General features: G+C 55.0%; 1 protein-coding gene across 18 annotated transcripts in view; it reads left to right on the plus strand.

Moving 5' to 3' along the window:
• Positions 1 to 23,285, plus strand: part of AFDN (afadin, adherens junction formation factor) — a 108,692-nt gene extending 85,407 nt beyond the window's left edge. For 9 of the 18 annotated variants that reach the window (XM_053914316.1, XM_053914318.1, XM_053914321.2 and 6 more), the window contains 10 exons: positions 11 to 84; positions 432 to 550; positions 2,020 to 2,214; positions 2,746 to 2,837; positions 3,173 to 3,364; positions 5,810 to 6,805; positions 14,432 to 14,569; positions 17,414 to 17,948; positions 20,720 to 20,804; positions 21,394 to 23,285. In XM_053914316.1, coding sequence (XP_053770291.1) covers positions 11 to 84; positions 432 to 550; positions 2,020 to 2,214; positions 2,746 to 2,837; positions 3,173 to 3,364; positions 5,810 to 6,805; positions 14,432 to 14,569; positions 17,414 to 17,948; positions 20,720 to 20,804; positions 21,394 to 21,547 — 2,580 coding nt within the window. In that variant the 3' untranslated portion in view covers positions 21,548 to 23,285. The remainder of the gene's footprint in view (positions 1 to 10; positions 85 to 431; positions 551 to 2,019; positions 2,215 to 2,745; positions 2,838 to 3,172; positions 3,365 to 5,809; positions 6,806 to 14,431; positions 14,570 to 17,413; positions 17,949 to 20,719; positions 20,805 to 21,393) is intronic. The other 9 variants (XM_053914326.1, XM_053914323.1, XM_053914324.1 and 6 more) reach the window with 4 other exon arrangements.
• The last annotated feature ends 516 nt before the right edge of the window (positions 23,286 to 23,801 follow it).

Consider the following 23,801-nt stretch of genomic DNA (forward strand, 5'->3'; position numbering starts at 1 on the left):
GTGTGCGCAGGACGGCCGGCTGGCGGCGGGGGACCAGCTGCTCAGCGTGGATGGGCGGAGCCTGGTGGGACTCTCTCAGGAAAGGTATCGTTTGTCTGCTGGCTTTAAGCTTAATGTTAACATTTGTGGGGATACTTCACAGTAAATTTGGGATTGGGAGACAGAAAGAATTTCAAGAGCTGTGTGCCATGCTTCCCTGTGTGAGTGTGAAACTCAGTTCCCGTGCCCAGTCACTGGTCACACTGTCAGTGAGCGCTGCTGCCAACCTGCAGTCCTCCTGTGGCCACGGGCGGGCGTGGGGCTCTTCGGGAGGGGAGGGCAGTGGGCAGTGGGTCTAAGCAGCAGCTGGGCCACTCAGGGCCCAGGCTCCTGTGGGGACAGAGCGGATGGCATGTTTTCTTTTTCTTACCTTTGTGACCCTCTCTTCCTAGGGCAGCGGAGCTCATGACAAGGACCAGCTCCGTGGTGACGTTGGAAGTAGCGAAGCAAGGAGCCATCTATCACGGTCTTGCCACCCTGCTCAATCAGCCGTCCCCGATGATGCAGAGACGTAAGTGAGGCCTGCGTGGGGAGCACTGGGGGTGTCTCGTCTGCTGACCACCACCAACCGCAGGCTCACTGACCACCTCCCCCAGCCAGGCATCACCCGGCCAGGCCCTGCTTCCTTGTTAGCGAACACCCAGTGGAGTCGGGGCTGCCATGTTCAGCGCTCCTGTTTTAAAGATCAGGAGACTGAGGGTGCGGCTTGCTGGAGCCAGGGTTTAGTGCGGCCCTTCAAGCCACGATAGTAATTCATTATAGAGTACCTGTCCCCTCGGAGCCGCTGAGCCCCCAGGCCTGGCTCCCTGCTGGAAGCTTCCACAGGCCCGGCACAGAGGGGCGCTCTGTCAGCAGTGAGTGTGTGAACGGGTTTGCTGTTTTCTTAGCGAACGCAGGGTGTGGTCTTTCAAAAGCAGGTGGGTTTCTCTGCCGAAGGACTGTGTGTGCTCGTGCATAGTTACTTCCGTGCTGCGGGCGCTGAAATGAGACCTGATCGTCTTGTTAGGAGAGTTCACTCTTGATGAAATGCTCAGTTATTTGAGTAAAGTTGTTGGTGGGAACCATGGTTTGTAGCTACATCAAAAATCTCAGAATAAAAATCCACATAAACTTAGGACTTTTTGAAGAAATTACTTCAGAAACCACAGGAGAAAAAGATGATAACTCACATCATATTTTAAATCATCATATACTTTCCATCTCAGTCTTTATAAACTACCTAGCTCGCTGTGCCCGACCGCTGAGTCTGGCCAGTGTGGAGCTCTTTTCTCCAGAGGTCATGTTCAGGGACATCAGGCCCGGACTCGAGGTTTAGACGGCACAGGTGTCTGAGAACCCGGGCCTTCTGCCCACTGGAGCCAAAACAAAGCTGAGTCCAGGACGCCCAGGCTGGGCCTGTTCTTGCCTCTCTCGTAACGTGACACTTGGCACACTGGTTACGTGAGTTCTGACTGCACCGTCATTTCAAAGGCTGACTAGACAGGGTTCGAGAACAGAGAGGAGACTTGAAAGGCAATGGTAAGTCAGGGTTACCAAGCGAGAAGCTGAGAAAACTGAAAAACAGATCGAATGGCCCCATCAGATGTCATCTGTGACCATGACCACCCTGAACGATTAAAAAAATTACTGTATTTAAAAAGTGAGGGAGTGGTTTATTTTCTGAAAAGTTATTTTAAAACAGGTTTTGTGACTTTTGTTACTTTAGTTTTGCTACTTAAAACAGGTCAGTATGAGAAAATAAGCTTTGAAAGAGTACCATTTTCCATTAATGCGTCTTCGGTGTTGCTTTACTTGAAAACCTTTTAAAGATTCTCTAGAAAGATTTTATTCTTATGTAAAAGTCATCTTATTTTCCACTAAAAACAAGTTTTACTTACGGATTTTTAAATATTTGCAGATCTGTCTTTCTCTTAGAAATAAGCAGGGGTTTAGAAAAAAACGTGAATGTATGGTGACCTCTTGCACGTGCTGTGATTTCAGTGTCGGATCGCCGGGGCTCAGGCAAACCCCGACCGAAGAGTGAAGGCTTTGAGCTCTATCATAACTCAGCTCCGAACGGGTCCCCCGAGAGCCCTCAGCTGCCCTGGGCAGAGTACAGTGAACCAAAGAAGTTAGCCGGCGACGACAGGCTGCTGAAGAACAGAGCTGACCACCGGTCCAGCCCCAATGTAGCAAGTAAGAGAGCCCCCGTGGCCCTTCCTCTCTTGCCCCAAGCCCGCAGCCAGAGGAGCGGGGAGCGCTCAGGGGTGCTCACGGGGAACACGGAACCCCTGCTTGCACATGTGGGCTCGCAGGCCCATTTCCATGAGGCTGTCAGGGCATTCTTATGACAGGAAGTAGGAGCTGAGTAGGAAACCGCCTGACTCGGTCACTGCTCTGGGCAGGTGCACCAATGGTGCTGCCAGCCAGGCTGGTGGGCGACCAGCAGGAGCGTGAGTGTGCAGCCCACACGGGTTTGCTGCGCATCGGAGATGGTCCGCAGCCCCAGTCTATGGGTGGACCCCACGGCTCTGACTGTGATTGTTCAAGAGCTGGGGAGGGGGCGTGGGGAGCCCAGCCCCTCCTGGGCCTCATGCCCCTCTCTGAGCCATCTTCCTCGCGGGTAGAGTGAAGATGGGTGGTGCACGGTGACTACCCTCTGGACCTCTTGTTAGGTAGTGTTTTGTTATGGCAAGTGACATTTCTGGCCCTGACTCTCCCCACCAGATCAGCCTCCGAGTCCCGGAGGGAAGAGCACATACGCCCCTGGAGCAGCTGCGAAGATAACGTCCGTCTCCACGGGAAACCTCTGCGCGGAGGTCTGAGCCCTGTGCCCACTTTCATGTCTGCGCCCTTAGTTTCTCGGAGTGCCTTGCGGAGCCCGGGGTGTCGCCACAGGCTAGCTCTGTTGATAGCTTGGGGTTTAATTTTTCTGTTTTTAATAGAATAGGTAAAAGAGCTGTAGATTAACAAGTCTGGGCAAAATAAAGTGTTTTTCATTACTTGCAGTGTTTATGATCAAACACTTCTAATTTTTAACACAGTTTTCAAATAGACACATACATGCTATATTGTAAAAGAGGTCACTGGAAATCACATTAGCCCGCTGTACAGACTGCAGAACTCACTTGTCTGTCTTCCTCACGGTTCCCAGGAGCAGACGCCACCCCCGAGGCCTGAGGCCTACCCCATCCCCACGCAGACCTACACCCGCGAATACTTCACCTTCCCTGCTTCCAAGTCCCAGGACCGGGCGGCCCCTCCCCCTCCTCACAGCCAGTGGCCCGCCTATGAGGAAGAGCCACAGGTGCGAGTGGACAGCAGTCATCCCAGCGCTGCCATGCAGGTTAGAAGTGGGGGAGGGTTCCATGCACACTCCACCCCCAGCAGGGCAAAGCGGAACCATCTCTGGGACACGCCATTTTCTGTCCGCCAGCCCTGCTGACATTTGCTTTCTTTACCAGTTTTGTGGTGAGCTGAGGAGAAGGGGACAGATAGGCTAGGATGCGGAACGTGGGCAAGGATGCTTTGTCATCTCATTGTGTGAGTAAGGGAAGGTTAGTGATGGTAAGCCTTGTTTACAGCTGCTAGGGCCAGCGGGCCTCTGCCTCTGGGAGTGAGAAACGAGAGCCAAGGAGGAGGTGGGGCTCCGTTTCCACCCAGAGCTGCCCAAGCCCTGGGAACACCCGGGGCCTCAGGTCCCTGCCTGTGATGCTGCTGGCGTGGCCGGAGTGTACATGTAACACAGTGTAGAGAGCCGGGCCATGGGGCGACGGAGCTGTCTCTCTGTTCAGGTGTGACTAGACCCTGTGCTCCCCGGTGACATGACAGCTGCCTAAACCGAAAAGTGCTTCAGAGCATAGGGGAAGGCCTAGAGCTAGAGCCCCACAGAGGAGCAGGGATGGCCAGTGTGGAGGGTGGTAGCCCAAGGGTGGGGGCGGGGCGGCAGCATTCCAGGCTACAAAGCTGGAAGGTCGTGGAGGGGCACTGTGCAGCAAGCTGAGGATTTGAGTTCTGTCCCAGTTAGTGGAGAAGGTGGCGGGGGGGTGTCAGTTGTGGTAGTTAACTAAGTGAGGGCATGTTGTCAGATGTGTTTTCCTTTTCAGAAAGGTGACTTGGTATTGTGAAGTGCTGGGGAGGAATTTAAATGTGTGCTTAAGAGCAGGTTCGGTCTGTGCTGCACAACCAGCACCCATCCTGGGAAGGGATCCCGAACCCACCAGTCTTGGGTCAGGGTGGGCAGAGGTGCTGGGAGTAGAGATGGGGTTGCAGTTGAGCCTAAAAGGACAACACAGCCGGGGGCGGTGGGGGGCGGTTTATTCATGGGGTCCGTGTGAGGAAGGAGGGGAGAGAGCCCCGTTTTCTGATGGCGGAAGAGACTCAGGACACAAACCCTGCTTGTCCACAAGACTACTTTGTCTTGTGCTTGGGTCTGTCCTGCCTGTGTGCTTGCCGGCCTGATGGCGTCCCCACCCTCAGCCCTGGCAGCCCGGGAGTCGGCTATGAGCAGAGGCCTTCTCCAAATCTCCCCTTCACAGTAAAGTAGCTCTGTGCCCCGTTTCCTCCAGCGCACTCTCTGGGCCCCTAGAGGGATCTGCTGGCCCCGGGGAAGCAGCCCGTCCAGCCTCACCTGCTGTCTGGGCAGTGCATGGTTGAGTCCCGCATGTGCAGCTGACACCTGCCGTTCACTTCTGCCTCCCAACATGGGCAAATGATCCTGAGAGGATGGGGGCAGGGTGGGGGTGGGTATTGAAACAACTAAAAATTATGGTGGACTCAGCAGGGAGTTGGGAAAGGTGCTGGGAATAAGCCCCAGAGGCTAAAGTGGGTCTTCACTGGAGCAGAGCAGTGACCGGGAGTTGCCAGGGGCAGCTGCAGGGGGGACCGTGGGCGGTGTCTGAGGCAGGCCCCAATTGGGTACACCTGGCAGTGCCCATGCAGACATGGCGAAGCCGCAGCCACGTGCCGGCTGTCCGTGCTCTGTGGCTCCTGAGGCTTGTTTCTCCAGGGACGCTTTATCTTTGCTTTTTCAAGAAATAGTTCATATTCCATTCTGTTTGTTTTTTAAGGAAAGGAAAATAGTTTATTTTCAGGCTTGTATCTTCAATTTCCACTCCTTAACAGGGCAGGGGGAAAGTTTTGACTCAGACATCATAGCGAATCATTTTTATCTTAAACGTGCTATTTTTCAGACATCAGACTAGCCCTTTGAGAACAGTGTACTCATTGCCATCTCTGATGCTCACACTCGGTTTCTGTCCAGCGGTGTGCACCACCGTAGACCCTCCTGAGACGGGGCCGAGGTGGCCTGGTGCGTGTGGCTCCCTGTACTGTGTGTGCAGCTGTCGGGGCGGGCAGGCATCACCAGCAGTGATGTTCAGAAAGCCACGGATGATGGCATGGTTGAGGTTTGATGAATTACTCTCAGGAAGAATTAGAATACTATTGCAGAGAAGTAATTTTTGCTGCTGTTCACATATTTGGGCTAAACATTCATCCTTTCAAAGTTGGTCACATGACTGGTCCCACAGTGGGAGGTGTGCAGGCGGACACTGTGCTGAAGTATGTGTGCGCGTTTCGCTTTTCCCCAGTGACGCCAGGAGAGAGCACACCCTTTGCTCCTTTCACCGGGTAAAGAAGCCACCAGGACACACACAGGGTGGGCTCAGCCTCTGCTCTGCTCACTCACTCTTCTAAGAATTTTTTTCCCGGGATAAAATGTTTATGGATTTCCAGTAATTTCTTCTGATGAATGGCTGAAATATGACAGTCTTTCTTTGTCTCTTTCCAGCGTGTTACCCGTTCCCAAGAGGAACTTCGGGAAGATAAAGTTTACCACTTGGAGCGCCGAGTAGAGGCTGCACTGGACCGCAAGTCTGACAGTGACATGTGGATCCATCAGAGTTCCTCGGTGGGCTCCAGTGCATCCAGCCAAGAGCACCTGGACCATGTGTCCAAGGCAGGCACACCCGCATCCACTTTGACCAAAAGCGGCCCTGGGCGCTGGAAGACACCGGCCACTGGGCAGCCTACACCAGCAGTGGTCCCCCAGTCTAGCCGCACAGATCTGCCCCCACCCCCTCCTCCACCTCCTGTGCACTATGCCAGTGATTTTGACGGAATCCCAATGGAGTTGCCTCTTCCACCGCCCCCTGCCAGCCAGGTGGGCCCTCAGTCTGCGCAGGTGGCTGCTGCAGAGCGGAAGAAGAGGGAAGAGCACCAGCGCTGGTACGAGAAGGAGAAGGCTCGGCTGGAGGAGGAGCGGGAGAGGAAGCGCCGGGAGCAGGAGAGGAAGCTGGGCCAGATGCGCACGCAGTCGCTGAACCCCGCTCCCTTTTCTCCTGTGACTGTGCAGCCCATGAAGCCGGAGAAACCGGCCACGCTGCAGAGAGCCCCGGACACGGTCATCCGAGAGCTGCAGCCCCAGCAGCAGCCCCGCACGATCGAGCGCAGAGACCTGCAGTACATCACAGTCAGCAAGGAGGAGCTCTCCTCTGGCGACAGTCTGTCCCCGGACCCCTGGAAGCGGGACGCCAAGGAGAAGCTGGAGAAGCAGCAGCAGCTGCATATTGTGGACATGCTGAGCAGGGAGATCCAGGAGCTGCAGAGCAAGCCCGCGCGTACCGCTGAGGACAGCGACCGCCTGCGCAAGCTCATGCTCGAGTGGCAGTTCCAGAAGCGGCTGCAGGAGTCCAAGCAGAAGGACGAGGATGACGAGGAGGAGGAGGACGACGACGTGGACACCATGCTGCTCATGCAGCGGCTGGAGGCAGAGCGCAGAGCCAGGGTAAAGGGGGTGTGGGGCGTGCTCGCTGCTGCTCCGCACTGGGGGCGGGGGTGTCTTGCGAGTACTGTGAGTCGAGGCCCCTAGAAATGAACCCGTGTTGAGGCTGAGCTTTTTTCAGACACGCCCAGTCCAAATGGGACTGGACTGTTTCAGTCAGCAAGCTCACATTCTGCAGCACTTCCATTAAGGAAATAATAAACAGCGGTTGGCAAACATTTTTTTGTTAAACAAGCAGGTGGTAAATATCTTGGGCCTTGTGGGCCATGCAGACTCTTCCCGCCCAGCTCTGCACCGGCGCAGGGATGTGCTGAGTGCCAGCCAGACTGCGCACGGCCACCGCCCAGCCTTGCTCTCCACGGTCAGCGCTGGGCAGTGGGGAGCACGCCCACTGTGTTTCCTTGGTAGTCACAAGACACTGAGAACTGAGGACTTTCTTCACTTCTCCGATTGTACAAATAATTTCTGGTTCTTTCATGTCAAAAAGAAGAAAAAGAGTAAAGTTTATATTAGGTTACTGCAACAGATTGTTACACAGCCAAATTTAAGGTTTTTGTTAGCCTCTGGAGAACTGTCGACAGAGAGGCGTTTATCAGTATTAATTTGAAGAGAGTGCTATTGACCACTTAGTGGGGGTGTTTTTTAGCAGAATACAGGATTCTGAGAAAAGACAGCAGGAGCATGTCTTTCTGTCTTTCGGGTTTTGTTTCTATTCCAGCTCTTGTCTGATGCTCTCTGCCCCTGAAGACTGAGCCACGGGGTGGTGCAGGTGGGCATGGAGCCGGCGGGCAGCATCTCGCTGACGCACGCACACGCACGCTCCCTATTGTGTACATGTGCTCCTCACGTGTACAGCTATGCCCTGAGTCCACGTGGGGTCCCACCTGTGTCAGCACTTCAGTTTCTAAAGTGAGGGCTGAAATGTTAGCTACTCCCTTGTTTTATTAGCATTTTCCACCTCACCAGGCAGGAACTCCCTTCAGAACGACTATGTTTGCCATCGCTGCTACTTGATTGCCAAGAACAGCTACTTGATCAGAACTAGTGGCGTTTGGCATAAGCACTTTGGCCTCCGTGGTTGGGAACTGTTAGCCGTGCGCTTGCCCTTGGCTGCCACTGTCACTAGCAGGCACACTGCAGGCAGGCCATTAAAAGTGCTGAACGTGTCTGTGGCCTATGCCTCTCACCACAACACAAGGACTGCACGGCTTTACCTTTCCTGCAGCACCAGCCCTGGCCCCAGCCCTGACCCCAGCCCCGTGTTAATGGTGAGCAAGCAGCTGTTTGATGTTCATCCTTACAGCCGCGTCCCGGTAACCGTGACGGGAGCCACCACGCTGTAATAGTTCCGCAGGCGCTCACTTCTGTGAAGAGTGGGTTTTTATTGATGGTCCGTCCATTTTAAGCCTCTCAGTATGAACTATGATATTGGAAAGCTTTTTCTGATAATTTAGTTAAAAGCATCTGTGTATTTACCATTGAATATGTATTGAAATTTTTATCTTCGTCTCCAAATCAGAGAGCTGAGGGAAACTCTACCTGGTTTAGTTTCCGTGTGTCTTAGTCATGAAGTTCAGTGTTGACTTTCCGAGTGGCAGACGGGCGCCTGCACCGCCCCCGCCCCCACAGGGCCCTTCAGAGGCAGTGGCAGGAGAGCAGCAGACGGGCTGGCAGCGGAACACAGGTCGAAGCTAACTGTTCACACTTCCTCTTTCTTTTTTTCCCTCTGTCACCTGCAGCAGACTGCTATGCCAGCAATCTCTGTTCTAGATTTGGTATGTTCTTGTTTCTTTCCCTTTGGTACGTTTTCCTGTCTCGATTTCCCTTTTCTTCAGTGGTGGTTTGTGTCTCAGTAGCTGCAGCTCTCACGGCCCCTCGCAGATGGGGCCCGCGGTCCGTGACCTAGAGCATGCCTCTGTTCGCCTAGTGTCCTCTGCTCTCCTGTGACATTTACGTGTTCCTGTTCGCGGTTTGCTCTCTTCTCAGTGTTGGTCGTAAACTGATTGTGTGTATTCTTAGTAGTCATAAATACATGAGCAAATGCAATTTTTTCAGAGAGTAATAATCCATTTCATTCTTGTTCCATTAGCAGTAGATTTTAGATATTCAGCCATTAGAAGCGCAGTCCAACTGCTGTTGACATTGTTTGCCATTAGGATGGAACCGTCTAGGGTGTGACTGTGGGTGGCTAGAGTGCGAGAGAGTTCCAGGAGCACGTCCTCGGTCCCCCGACGACGCCACCTGGATTTCGGTTTGTCAGCCACACCAGTGTCGTGTCCGCTCCAAGCCTTTGCGGTCACCCTCTGTTGTGAGTGTGGTGTGCTCAGGGCCACTGTTGCAGGCCTTTGGTGGGTCACTCTGTGTCTGTCTGTGTCACCTGCAGGTGACACAGTCTGCCTCAGTTCTCGACCGAGTTCGTTCATGGAAAAAACGTCTTGGTTGTGGAACAAAACTTCAGTTTTCTACCCAGCGACCCTTTGGTGCTGACACCTGTGTGATCAGTCACGTGTCTCTCAGGTGACAGATGGGGGGTTTGGTTTTTTGAACACATTGCTTCTCAGTCTTTTTGAACGAATTAAGCTCGAGCACTGAGGTTCTACTCACATTCTGACTGATACGTTGACTTCAGGGTACATTTGTTAGTCGGCTTTTAAATGATAGGTCAGTATCAGACAATGCTTTAAAAAAAAAATCCCTGAATTCAGGTTTGACTTGAATAGCCTTTCACCAAGTAACAGGCTGCCTTTTGCAAAAGTTGAAATAGCAGGGGGGCAATGACCCCTCCAGAGAGAAGCCTCTCCTGAACCCTCCCCTCCTGGGTTGCAGAAACCTCTGTTACAAGACAGATGTGAGAGATGAGTGTGTTTCTCCCCCTCACCCCCTGCGTGTGAAGGTGCATGTGCAAGGGGTGCTGGCACTGGCGCCCAGGGCCGCCGCTTCAGCTCACAGGTGCTTGCAGCCCTGCCGTGGGCCCAGGGAGGCCCTGACCGGTACCACCGGGTTCAAGTAGATATTGGTGATGACATTTGAGGATAAGGGCTACACGAAGATTTACATTTCAAAGAACTAGTTGAGTTCTTCTTTCTTTGAAAGATAACTAAGTATTAATATTGACTTTACCCTGTTTCTGAGCATTTTTAGTCTACTTCCCCAATAAGCATTAACGTTATTGTTCCGGCGGTTCTCAGGTGTTGCTGCGGGGTTTTTGTGGTGAGTGGGATAAAGGGGGCAGCTGCTTCCTCTTGTGGGGAGTGTCAGTGGGGCTGGAGGGCAGCCAGCTGGTCCCTCCTCCTCCTCCTCTGGGCTGTCCTCTGCCTGTGCCCTCCACCGCCTCCAGTTCAGGACTTGTGCTGAGGCCAGCGCCACCCCCCCCCCCCCCCCCCCCCGCACCTGTCCAGGGCAAGCCCCTCTCCCACCCAGCCACACAGACCTCTCATTTCCATGTGCTCAGAAGGAAGTCCTGCTCTCCTCACCTCATCGGCTCTACCTTCAGCCTCCCCTTCACAGCGGTTCTCTGGGTGCTCCCTCCAGACACTTAATGACCACAGCCGTGATTTTCTCTCTGTCGAGAAACTCTGCTGTTCAGTTTCCCTGAGTCTGACCACCTCTCCGCCCAGCCCAGCCTGAGCCACAGCATCCCCGCCTGAGTGACTGCGGGAGAGCCCTTCCGGAACCCCTTGCCTCAGCCTCTGTCCCCTTACAGGCTGTTCTCAGCCGGGCGGCCACAGGGAGACTGACAAACACATCAGATGGCAGGGCCCTCGGGGCCCTGTGGTGGCTTCCCAGTCCCTCGGAAAAGTGTTCTGAGTCTTCCCGGGTACTCCAAGGTGCTGTGTTCCGTCCACACCCCCTAGGCCCCTCCCAGCGTACGGGGCAGGGGGGCTGTCACTGTAGCTCCACCTGGCTCACGCCTGACGGGGACCCAGCCCTTCTCCCTCACGACAGAGTGTGTAGCTTTAGGTCACCAAAGAATCACATAGGGTGCTCTCTTCTTTCTTCATACAGCCCTGTGACGGGGGTGGAACAAAGGGGCTACTGGGGGTTCTGAGCCTGGCCTAGCTTGATGGCGTCGAGGCCCACCAGAGCTTCTGAGTTCGTGCTTGGTGCTCTTTCCGCTACATGGAGTCTCCTGCTTGGGGGGGACTCCACTTCGAGGCGCCCTCCTCCACCGGGACTCGTGGGACCCAATCCTCTGCCCCCCGGCCAGTCCCAGCTGGCCCTGATGGCCCAGCAGCTCCTACAGCCCCAGGGAGTTTCCAGAGTTGTCAGGGCTCTTCCGAGTTCCTCTGTGAAGACCCCAGGGCCGGCCGGCCCCTCGGAGGCTGGCCGTCTTCCTGTCTGCCGCTCGCATGGCACTGGAGAAGTCCGACATCCCGGCCCAGAGGGGCTTGAGCTCAGTGATAAAAGCTTCACGGAGGAGCTGGCAGGCACGCCCCGGAGAGTCGTCCCAGAGAGTGGAAGCAGCAGGCTGTTCTCTCACCTCTTCGATGGAAGGACTCGGAAATGGGCACTGGCCCTGCCCAGGACGTCAGAGCCCCAGGGCAGGCACGCTCCCCTTCAGGAAGGGCTGGCAACACCCGAGGAATTTGTAGAAAGATGCTCACACAAAAGCCAACATTTGTCTCTGTGGGAGTTGGGACCCAAAATCACTCTGATTGCAGAACATCAACCAGTCCCCCTAAAAGCACTGCAAAGGTACGCAGTGGGCACAGGCCCTTGGCCCACCTTGCCCACCACTCCCCCCAACGTGGGGCTCCTTGGATTTGTCTCTGCTGCTAGAGGATTTCTGCAGCTGCTACAGTTCTGACAACTCCTGACAGAAGAGTCATTTCCTTACACCTTAAACAAAGGGGTGTGGTGTCTGCCCAGGGAGGGGGTCCTCCCTGCCGTCTCCATGCACACGCCCCTGTGGGGGCGGGCTTTGTTTCCCCAGCGAGGAGACGCGTCCTGTGCGCGGCTGGGCCGCGGCAGGTCTCAGGCAGCGTGGCAGGGGATGCCACGTCAGGTTTCCTCAGCCTTCACGGGGCGGGCGAGCCCTTTCCGTGGGTGGGCGCAGCAGGAAGGCCTGCAGAGAAAGGGTCCTTCCGATGGTGTGCTCGACAGCTCAGTGGTCTTCTCAGTGCAGGCAGGAGAGTGTCGGGTAAAGACACAAGTGCGTGTGGTTTTCTGGTCCCAAGTTATAAACAAAGATCTGAACTCTCCACATACTTTTATTTTTTTAACTTGAAAATACCTTTTTTAGAAATGCGGACTGCTAGTATACCAGAACCTTGGGTCAGACTCACATACTGGCTTTTGAAATACCAGCCTCGTTCTTGGTTTAGAGTAATTTTGGTCTGGCTTATTATCTTGATTCATTCTATAAGAATTATGTCTATTTATATCTGTTCCCCCAAATAGAACTTCCTACGAGACTGCTTTGATCGCATGTAACTTTTCCTTCCTGAGCTGTTATTTAAAGGAAATTAAGAGATTAGATTGTTTCTTTTCTCTCATTAGTGGGTTTGGTTTTTGGGGCGGGGGTTTTGTTTTTCTTTTTTGGTAAAGAAGCATATCTTTGAGGAAAAACCAATCTGAGTTTTAGAACAAACACACTGTCTTAAACATCTTACCAGGCTGTGGGAAGACATGGCCTTCATCCGAGCGATGGTCCTTGCCCTTGAAATAGGACGACGAACCAAGCACAGGAGGGGCCCTTCTCACCCCCAGCCAGGCAGAGACACGGGAAGGCTCTTAAGAAAATGCCTGTTGATAGACTTACGGGACAGCACTCTCTACCTGTCGTCATGAAAATTGAAACTGTTTTGATTTCTCAGTGCCGTAGAACCTACCGGCTGTTCCAGCACGTGCTGTCTTTCGTGCTCATCACTTGTCTCTGGTCGGGTCCAGAGAGTGTAACATCATGGAGTCAGTTTGTGCTTTGGGTGCAGAAGTGCCTCTGTCACATTGGTGCAGTTCCGCATTCTTCCGTGAGCTGCTTTCCTGTAGGGTGCTAATACCACCCGCTGCCATCTTGTTACGGGTGTTGGGGTGCCGATTCTCATCATTTGTGCTGAGGACTCCAGAAGCCCCCTGTTGGCTCTGCGCCCCTGCAGTGCTTACCTCCTCTTCCTCGTGGCCCCTTCGGTCTTCTGGGCCCTGCTGCAGACTCCCGGACGCCCTCCCGGGCTCACACCCAGACCACACTGATGGGGGTGGGGCTGCATTGTCTTCCAGAGAGGGGATTTTCATTTTCTCCAAAGCACTTTACTGTTGTGTGCTGACTGGAGGAAGCCTCCTGGCTGGGCTCGTGTGTTACCAGACACAGCGTTCTGCGCCACAGAAGTTAATGAGAGCCATGTTGTTAGGGTTTTGTTTTTATTTTTTAAAAAACAAAGTTCTGAGGAGGATTTGATAGAATAACTAGGAGCGCTGCAGGTACTGAAGTGCACCCTGTGGGGCTTGACTTGAGGTCCCTGCCGAGGTTACAGACTGAGCGGGAGGCCTGGAGCGGCGGGCTCACATGCGGTGTGTTGAGTCCCCTCCTCGATGTAGGGTGTCCTGAGCCGCGGGCACCGCTCTGGCCCAGGCCTCAGACAGATGGGGGAGTGAAGGAGGAGGTAGGAGGAGGCAGGGTGTTCAGAGCTGCCTTCACAACAGACGCAGCTGTCTTACATCGAGGTGCAAAAGGAGAGTCTTGCTCTCTCCTCTCCTGGCCAGATGTGCTTTCAAATTCAGGGTTCTTTTAGAAAGGGTAGTTTCAACCTGGAGTGACTGCATGGGAAAGTGGGACCAGGAGGACAAGGACAAAGGAGCTAAAACGCAAAGAGAAGATTTGTCCTAGACTCTTAAAGAGATCCTTAAGTGTTTGAATGGTGTGGGCGGGGCTGGGGGTGGGGAAGATAACAGATGACAAGCAGGTGACGTGTTTTGACAGAGTCTGATGGTGGCCAGTGGCCTGAGACTAGAATGTGCTGTCCCAGGAGGTTAGTTCCCTCGCTGGCGTGTCCCAGCAGCACGGGGAGTCACTTGGCAGACAAGTAGCAGAAGAGAGTTCGAAGAAGGCTCTCCCACAGCTCCGGTTCTGTGATTCAGGGTGTGGGGGTCTCCCTGAGCAGATGGATCCAGAGGCAATACTGGTGGCAGAGGCCCAGGGTGGGAGGACACAAGGAACTGGGCCCCCAGGACCGGATGTCCCTGTAAACTAGCTCATGGCCTCCCATGCTGCCCACCCAGAGGCGCAGCCATGTCCGCATCTGCCCTGGGGCACGGGCTGCTTTCCCCACCCACAGTGGCAACCAGAACGCAGGGGAAGAGGTGGTTGGGGATGCTTGTTTGCGCAGTTAGTTCACACGAGCTGGTTAACTTAAACTTTTTCTCACAAAATAATCGTGCTTGTTTGACGCGTGAGTGTGCGAGTGAAATGAGTTCTCCTGGGCACCACGATCCGCGGAAGGTGATTCTGGGATTGGGTCAGTGCTTTGGGGTGACTTCCTCGGCCACAGCAGAGCTCTTGGCCACATCGTCTCGGCCGTGCTTGGAGCCTGTGTTCTGTGTGAGCTTTGTGTGCCTGCGTCTGCCTGTCTCTGTGTGCTGCTACTCCCAAGCTGGCAGGCTGTTGGGCGGAAGTTAAGGTCACTCTGCTGTCAGTTACAGGACGAGGAGCGCCGGCGGCAGCAACAGCTGGAGGAGATGCGGCAGCGCGAGGCTGAGGAGCGCGCCCGGCAGGAGGAGCAGCAGCGGCTGCGGCAGGAGGAAGAGCGAGGCAGGCGAGACGCCGAAGCAAAGGTTCGGGTCCTGTAGGGCGCAACGGGGCTGGCGCTGGCATGTGGCTCGAGGCGTGCGGGGCAGAGCAGGGCCTGCTCCCCAGCTTCTGTTCCTGGACCATAAACTGGAGCCTGGCTGGCCCACCTACCTCTCTTCTCAACCGTCTCCAGACCCCTGTCTTCTGCGTGTCTCTCTCTGACTTCTGAACTCTTGGGCCTGGCCGGCATGAGCCTCTGCCTCAGGGCTGCCGAACCAGCTCTGTCCTTCCTGGACGTGACGCGGCCCGGCAACTACTGGGGAGCGGCCAGCGGTTCCGTTACTGTTCACCTTGGGTTGGGGCTGTAGGAAGCACCAGGGGCATAGAAAGACAGTCTGTTAACACTGATTGTTCTAATAGATTGTTTCCTGAAATGACTCTATTCCAGTTGATGGTAAAGAGCATATGGCTCATACAAAACAAGAAATGGGAAATTTTAACTTAGTGTGTAACCTGGTAGACGTTCTGAGTCATTACTTTGTGTCCACGTGCAGGTTTTTATTCAAGCAACCCTCTCAGTGGAATTTTAACAGGACGGGCCGTTTGGCCTGTGCTGCGGCAGGCGCCATGTGATGCTGCCCCTCCCGCCCCATGCGCAGCGAGGCCCTGCACATGCTATCGCTTCCCTGCCGGGGTGGCAGAAGCCCGAGGGCCGCACCTGATTGGTTAAAAATTCCTTCTGTGTGGGTCCAGGGACAGTATTGACAGAACACCCTACCCACCCGGAGAGAGGACGTGGAGGGAGCTCCTCGTGGTGGCTCCATAGCCACCCAGGAGTGAGGCCCGCAGAGAGGACACGGCCTGCTGGACTGGCAGCAGGGCAGACATGAGGACGTGGCCCGTGTCTGCACCACACAGCCGGTGTCTACACTGCACAGACAGTCCCCGTTCCTCCCAGCCTGTCCTCCTGCCATCTGTTGTGTCAGACAGCCTGGAACTCTCCTCGGAGAGTCTTGAGATTTCGGGGTGGCTCAGCCTGGCATCTCCCCTGTGTGGGGAAGTCACCCCTGACGGTTTCTCCAGAATCCAGGCCCCTCAATGTCTCAGTTTGTGTGACGTTTGGGGTCTGACTGTCCTTGGGCTTCTGAGGGAGTGCTCGCTCCCCTGGCTCCCCGCCTACTCAGCTGTCCCAGAGCACACGCCCCCCCTCCCCCGCCTCCGTGCCCCCAGAGCCCTGCGGGGGGCACACGCTGGGACCAGTGCGTGCTGTGCTGAGACACTCCCAGGCCATGTGCTTGTCTGACATGCTCAGCACCCGTGAGCCCAGCAGAGGCACTTTGTTTTCAGTACCTGCTTTTGTAGTTGAGTGGCCAGTGTAAAAAGAAGCTGAATAATCTGCTGTTTTATACAGAATGTCCCAAATCGGTGAGCTGGCTTTGTTACAGAGAGCTGTTGGGTGGAACAAGGCCTCTTGGGCCCTGTTGCCGGGTCTGCTCTTAGCACAAGGGGGGCGTGCCGGTTCCCCGGAAGGGCCCTGCCGCTGTTCTTGGCTAAGACCCAGACCCACGGCAGCGGCCAGGGCAGCCGCAGAGCACACTGCATTTTGAGTCCACACCCCAAGAGGCACATTTTGTGTGGAAAATAAGAAAAAAAGTCTTCCCTTTAGGATGTCTCAACGTAGAGTAAGAGTATAGAGTGAAAAATTGGGTCCAGGCCACAACTGGGGCTGGCATTTGCTCTTAGGGTTTTCTCCCTCAGAAGGTGAAGTGTTGGCCGTTGTGTGTTCACTCACTCTGTGTGTGTGAGTGTGTATGCACACGTGTGTCTGTGTGTGGAGGCAGCAGGGAGAAAGCACAGGTGCACAATTTGACATGGGACCAAAACCTTGAATCCTGACGCCAGCGAGGTCCCTAGAATCAGTGTTCTCCGTTCGAGTGAAGGTACGGTGCGCTGCGCTGCGTTCGGTAGTGCCCCACTGTTCTTGTTACGGCCGATAACTTGCTGTTCGAACTCTCATCCCCTTGTTTACTTTCTTCTTGTGTTCTAAAACTTCTGTCAACCTTTAACAAAGTTGTGCTGTTAACCTTTTTTTAATGTTAAAATAACTTTAACGCTGTCAACTGGAGTTTTTGCGGATGTATGTCAGAAAAAATGTACGGTTCATGTCACAATACACCTTGTGGACTCTCGCTGCTGCTCTGGCTTTCTGTCTGACAGGGAGTTGAAGATGTGCCGTGTGGGCCCAGGACTGTGGAGAGCACACTAGCGTGTTGCTCTGGGAAAACGAGTGATGTTTTCACAGTTGACGGTGTCCTGTTAATCTCCCTCTGAGTGACGGGGAACAAACCAGGCGACTTAATCGCACCCTTCTTGTGGGGGGCCTGCCCTTGGGCAGCCTGGGGGAGTGGGGTGCAGTGGGGAAGCAGGTCTGCCCCGGACATGCCAGCTGCAGGAAGCCAGTTAGAGCCTGTTTGGGGCTTTGTTTTATTTTTAAACTCAGAAGTCACAGGTAAGTTAACATGGTAACAAAAACAGGAGAGAGACAGAGACCCAGAGAGCAGGGGAGGGGCTGGGAGGGCTGGGAGGCCGGTGGGGACGCAGAGCGGAACGGTGCTGCACAGACTGCCTGCAGGAGCCAGGGAGTACCTGGGAGCCCGTTCGTTCCATGCCTCCGAGCAGCTCTGTGCCACATGGTGCAGAACACACGGATGTGCTCGTGAGGCGCGAGAAGGCCGCTCTCAGGCTGGTGTGGCCGTCAGACTCCATGCTCATTATCGGCGTGGTGACAGGGCTGCAGGCAGGTCCGCCCTTTGCTGTCCTGTGAGCCCCGTGAGTGGGCTGCCGCTCCTTCCTGACTTTGCCTGACCTTTGCCCTTTTCTCTCCGTAGAGGCGACAGGAGGAAGGGTATTACAGCCGCCTGGAGGCCGAGCGGCGCAGACTGCACGAGGAGGCCGAGCGCCGGCTGCTGGGGCCTGAGGAGCCGGAGCTGGAGTCGGAGCCGGGTCTGGGCCGCCCGCCACTGCCTTGGGGCTATGAGCCTGCAGTCCTGCCCCCCGCAGCCCACGTGCCGCCCCCACCACCACAGCGTACCACCTCCTCCCTCCAGGCCCAGGCCCTCTCCCCTGACTCCCTATACACCGCCAAGTACGTTGCGTACAATGAGGAGGAGGAGGAGGACTGCGGCCCAGCAGGTCAGAATGAGTGCGCCGGCCCGAGGACGTCTCACGGGCTCCATCCTCCTGCTGCCCTTAGGCCACAGCGGCCTCCCTGCCAGCCACGCCCGGCCTCCGATGGCATCTTTCTCTCCAACTCATTCCAGCCACCCTCGGCCAGTGCCAACAGTACTGCCCACAAAGCAGGCCAGCCCCCGCCCCCTCCAAAAACCGCCAGCTTGTGCCATCTCGGCCCCTCCAGAGGTAGAGGTAACCAGCAGCACTGCCCGCCGGCCCTCTGTCTTTCTGATCAGATCCTGGCATCTGCCTGCACTGCCCACAGGGCGCGGTCCCCTCGGCCACGCTCACTGGAGAGTCTGGGTCAGGCTTGATCACTGGGCTCCATGGGGCGACCTCCCTCTCCCTTGATTGCAGTGTCTCGCTGACGCTCTCCACGTGATTGGCACTCTTGAGACGCTCTCTCCCACCAGCTGAGCTGACCGCAGTTGGTCCTTCTCCCTTCCTCCTCCCCCTCAGTACTGTTGGTCTCGGCCTTCATCCTCTGCCTCTTCAGATAACTCCTGTGTTCACATGCCTTTTCCCACATTCTGGTGTCTGGACCTACATTTCTGCTTACTAACAGCGTCACAACACCTGTTAGGATCTGCATTTAACTGAAGTGGGACTTTCTGTCCTGGCTCACGTGCCACGTGATGGTGGTACGGCAGGGACCCCTTGTGGCTACAGCACTTGCCAAGCTGGGCAGGGGGAACAGCTGAGTGCCAGGCTGCCCATGCCACAAGCCTGACACTGGGTCACTGTGGACTTCCCTCCCTTGCCCTACTTCCTCCCTGTTACCTTCCTGCCTCTGAGCACCGCAGCACAGCAAGCCAGGCTTCACAGGCACGCTGCCTGCATTGGGTTCTGACCCAGCATGGCAGTCCCTGCCTGTGCCGCTGCAGGCGCATGTCTGTGATGTTTCTGAGACAGCCCTGGGAGTTACGTTGAAAATAAACTGAATTATAAGGGTTTAGGTTTCAGACTAATGTAGTGCTTTCCGCCAGACTGGAGTGCTGGTGGTACAGGCTCCGATTGAATGGTGTTACTCTCCACCGTGCAGGGCACAGGGCCTCACAGCCACGTGATGGGGCCTCATGTCACAAGTGGCTTTGCCACCCGAGACAGAGCTGTGATCTGCTGGGAATTTGTTGTAAATACCCAGAATGGCATATCTTTAGACTTTAATGGAATAGCAGTAATTTTTGCAGCAAAGTGCTATCCATGTCCCCGCAGCAGAGTGCAAGCTGAGCATGAGAAATTGTTTAAATGCCACAGCAGATAAACACGAGACTTGGTGACAGACTCGTAGCAGGCACTGTACCCTACCCTCCTTGGCTTTCAGTCCCACCACAAACCCTGTCTTGTCTCACACCTGAAGCCCGTGCAGCAGCAGGTCCCGTCCTTCCTCCCCGCTCCCTGAAGACTTTCTTTCTCTGAGATGTACAGCTGGCATCCCTCTGTCCCGTCCCTCACCTCGTTGCACCCGTGTTCAGCTCTGTCCTGTCGTGAGTGCTCTGGGAAAGCCTGGTTTTGCGGCCTGGACGGGTTTCTTCCACTGGGCACTGCACACGCAGGCAGGGTGTCACCTGCCCCCATGCCAGCTGCCGCGCTGAAGGTGCCCTTTTCCGAGGCTCCGTGAGAAACCTCTGTCTGCCACACGCAGTTGTGATTCCTGTGTAGCTGTCGGAGAGTACTTGATACTCTGATGAACTGAAAATTTTCAAAAGATGATTTTTACCAGTGGAAGAAACAAGTATTCTGAAAGCAAAGCTCAAAAGATACAGCATTTTTCAAAACGAAACGAATAAAAAACTTGAAACACTTTTATGCAAGTAATACAGCGCAAGGCCTGCTCTGGATTACCTTCAGTTAGAGATGGCTTTCTGTTTGATCTTTTGAGCCTTTGCTGTGAGGGACGCACTGTACATGGTGATGGGGGACCTGCAGTGAGCCGTGAGGAAGGGTGCAGCGCGCAGAGGAATCACTCCCACAGGGCCGAGCTGTCTGCAACACATCAGGCACGTAGGCGCACGGGGTCAGGTTGGAGCAGCTCGGCCAATGGGATGGTCCCGGGGTTGACAAGGAGCCGGAATTCCGTGCCTGTTGAACCCCACCCACTGCCCTGTCGGTGTGCTGAGCGGCTGGAGCACCAGTCGCTCCAGCCTGGGTTACTCTGAGCAGAAAGCTTTCTCAGTGTGGAAGTTCCTTCATCCTGCTCAGCTAAAATCGGTAGGGATGCATTAGCACGGTTTTAATGCACTGTGGTTTTAGTACTATACCCTTACAGCCATGATAGCTCGTCTGGATGCATTAAAGCCTTTGTCTGCATCAGTGTCCTGTCTTTGGACCCTCCGTGGCCTGAGGGCAGATGGTGGGTGGCCGTGCTCCCAGACTGATGGCCCCTTGCCCCAGCCCCATTTTGAAGGGAGGCGCCCCCCAAACTGCTTCAGCGCCCCTTGGCTGTCCCTGATCCTGTATCTGCAGCACTAGTACCAGTGTGGGGGGCTGGGCAGCTCATTTGTTTAAAGAATTTTGTTTAACAATTGTTGCCATTTATTTTGAAAATATTCAGTAGCTGCCCTGAAAAAGGATCTCAGCAACGTGATAACTTCTTAACCTGTGGGCCACATAAACTCTTGGTGATTTTGTAGGAAGTCTGCCCATTGGAGTCAGTTCTGTGGAGCTTTCCTGTGAATTTACAGTGTCTGTGAGTTTTGTCTGATGAGAAGTTGCCAGCCGTCTCCCTAAGGCCTGTGCACGCCCCTCCCTCCAGGGGTAGGAGGCTGCTGGCTCAGCACCTGGTGGGCAGTGGTTGGGTGACTTGGGCTCCTAAGAGATAAGAGTTTCACATGGAGGAGCCTTGGTTTTCCTTACTTCGTGATTAAAAATGTTGTCTTCTACGGCGCTACATCCTTCCCAGGAGGAAAGTTTTGCAAATAATGCAAGTATTTTAACTTTTGCCTTTCTCTTTTGTGGAAAAGGACCAAACTGTTTCATGGGATCTTCTGGGACACTGACCAGTGCCCATGAGGCCTATCTGGACCCGAGAGAGAAACCAGCGAAAAGGTAGTGTGCTGGCGCTGGACAGCACCTCCGTCGGGACCCCCTTCCCTTCCTCACCCCCGTGTGGGTGGGGCCACGCTGGCACTTCACAGACTCGGTCCCGGTGTGGGTGTCTGCCATTGCCCGGAGCTGCGTGCACAAGCTCGCTCCTTGTGCGGTGTTGCTCAGGGGGTGGACCCCAGCAGGGGGTGGGTGCAGGCTCTCCAGTCAGGACTGCAGGAGCCCTCGGACATGCTGTTCCGCACGTCTGCCCCAGGGGGGTTTGCGGGCAGTGCCCTGGTGGCGCCAGGGAGAACCGGCTCCCTGTCCTCCCTGGACGTCCTCCCTGTGGCCCTCGCCAGGAGCTCTGTTGCCCTCACAGTTCTCAAAACACTGAACTGAGCCTGGCAGTGCCAAATGTCCGCCTCTGACTTGTCACTCGGGGAAGTGTGTTGGCAAGTGCCTCCTGGACACACCTAGCTAGGGTGACTCATAAAGAACGAGGCGCGGTCTCCCTGAAACGTCACCAAATTGCCCACTATGTAAACGGCCCTGTTTGTGGACTGGCTGTGGCCGTTTTGACCAGCGCTGTTTGCCTTTCCCTCTCCCGCAGCCAAGAGGCCGATGTTCCTGCCAGTTCGGGAGCCCCTGAGAATTTGACGTTCAAGGAGCGCCAGCGTCTCTTTTCTCAAGGTCAAGACGTGTCTAATAAAGTAAAAGCCTCTCGTAAGTTAACAGAACTGGAGAACGAACTGAACACAAAATGAGAGAGAGGGCAGGGCACCTTCTGTTTGCCCCACGTCTGTCCTCTCAGCACGGCCTTGCCGGCATGAGCCTGAGCAAGCAGGAGGGGCCTCTTTCCAAGTCCCCGAGGGTCTGTCTCCAGGTCGGCGGGGATTCAGAGACGTTCCAGTTCCAAGAGACTGTTTTACTTTTCCAGGAGATTTTCACGTATGCGACCTAAACACTGTCTAATTTCTCAACTGACTCACATGGAGACTCTGTTAGTTTCTTTTTCAGAGGGGGGCGGAACGAAGGGGGTATCTCTTCTCTCCTGTCTTCCCCACGGGGCACACAGCAGTCCCGTGTCTGTTCCTTCTCTCACGCTTGATTGGAGCTCCCAGAGAACAGCTTGAACTGCCCAGACTGTCGTTTGCACTGCTGAGTGGCAACTAGGGACCGTGGGATGAGGGAGTCGGTGACCTTCCGGGTGAGGGGACAGGGGAGGCCTGGCCCAGCCTCACCACCCCCCAGCCCTGCGCCCCATCCTGGGCAGCGGGGACCTGGTCCCTCTTGTGCCTTCTCAGGACACGCCCTCCTGATCAGGTCTACCTGTTTGATTGGAAAGATTTTTCCAACAGAAAATGTTGAGGCTTTAAGCTTAGGAAATTTTATTTCTGTAAACACTAGATTATTGTTATAGTAAATTATGGGTGGTTTTGAAGGTAGCAGTTAACTATTTCAGACACGCAAGGGGATCTGTGAAAGAGGCTGTGCCGGCTGCACGGTGTGGACGGGAGCCGGGGCACAGCACCCGAGCAGAGCTCAAGGTCGCGGGCAGCACCACGTGCAGCCGCGGCTCCGGAACCTCGCGCTCGAGCACGAGGGACTCGAGTCCGTGTGCTGTTGGCCGCAGGGTGGGGGTGCACGTGCAGCCTCTGCAGCTTAAGTGTGGGGTAACTCGTGTGGCAGTTCAAGCTGTTTTTTACACTCTGATAGAATTATTTAATTTTCATTTGTTGAAATACTAGTTACCACTGTCATTTTCTCAGCTGTGAATATATGGCTGATGATGGGGAGACGGACCTCACTCTGTTTTCTATTGTGTGATGTTAAATCGGTAAATCACTCTGATCATGAGCAGGTTTTCTGTCTGGCCGAGCTCTGCCGTGGGGCCTAGAAGCCTGTTCCGGTACCAGACTGCTCTCCGAAAGAGACGTGTGTTCGGGAGGTGCACACGCTTCCAAGCAGAAGCGGGAGGGGCTCTCTAGCCTTCGAAATCACTGTAATAAGAGCTGTATGATAAGTCGTTGAAATGCGGTGTACATATTTTCGGCATGTACCAGGGCTCTTATTTGGAAGTGTGGTTTCACCCTGTCCCTCAGTGCAGTGCGGGAGTGAGCACGCCTCTGCTCGTGGAGGGTTTGCACGCTTGCTCCCAGGGCCAGGTGGGTCCTGCCCAGACAGCCCAACACTGGCAGCCTCGTGGGGGTGCGAGCCACACTTTCTTTAAAGAAGGTGACGCAGATGAGCTCCTATTCTGTTAACATACAGGGAAGACAGACACACACAAGAACATGCACATGCATGTGAGTACCTGTGCACAGGTCCTCGGACTCCTGAACAGGTGGGACTGGCCATCCTGGATGGTGGGTTGGACGGGAGTGGGTGTGGAATCGCTTTTTGTGACTGCGTTACTATGGAGAATCATCAAAACTGCTGTAGTTCCCATTTCTACTGTATTTCATTTACAGCCTATTTTTAATAAACTTTATATGTATTTAAGTGTATTTGCTGTTATTTTCATCGTGCTGACAGAGATGACATTTGAGTATCAGACTTTGCCTCCCGCAGCCCCCGCCCCCACGTCCGTTCAGTCATCAAACACGTCCTGTTCGGTCAGGCCCCGTTTGTGTGTCTCAATGGCACATGCTGACAGGCAGCTGCGGGTCCCTGGGATGGGTCTCCGATGCTCGGCCCTGGGCCTTCCCAGTAGTCAGGGAGACTTTTTCAGGGACGCTTTCCCCTCGGTGCCTCTTTGAACCTGACGCGCCCCCGGTCATCAGTGAGTCATCCCCGTGGGGCGCTTGGGAGGCGTGTTGGAGCACAAGGGCCCAACGGTGCTTGTTCAGCTCGGTGTTTGGGCGCAGATGTGCAGGAGGGCCGCGCTGGGGGGTGGCAGTCAAGCCGCCAGCACCCAGGAGCTGCCCCTGAAGGAGCCTTGGCCCTACAGCCACCTGGGTGTCCCTGTGTCTCATTCCTTCCTGGCCTCTGAGTGGGGGTGCTGGGCTGGGGCGGCCT

The sequence above is a fragment of the Desmodus rotundus genome, chromosome 11, assembly GCF_022682495.2.
Source record: "Desmodus rotundus isolate HL8 chromosome 11, HLdesRot8A.1, whole genome shotgun sequence".
Taxonomy (NCBI): domain Eukaryota; kingdom Metazoa; phylum Chordata; class Mammalia; order Chiroptera; family Phyllostomidae; genus Desmodus; species Desmodus rotundus.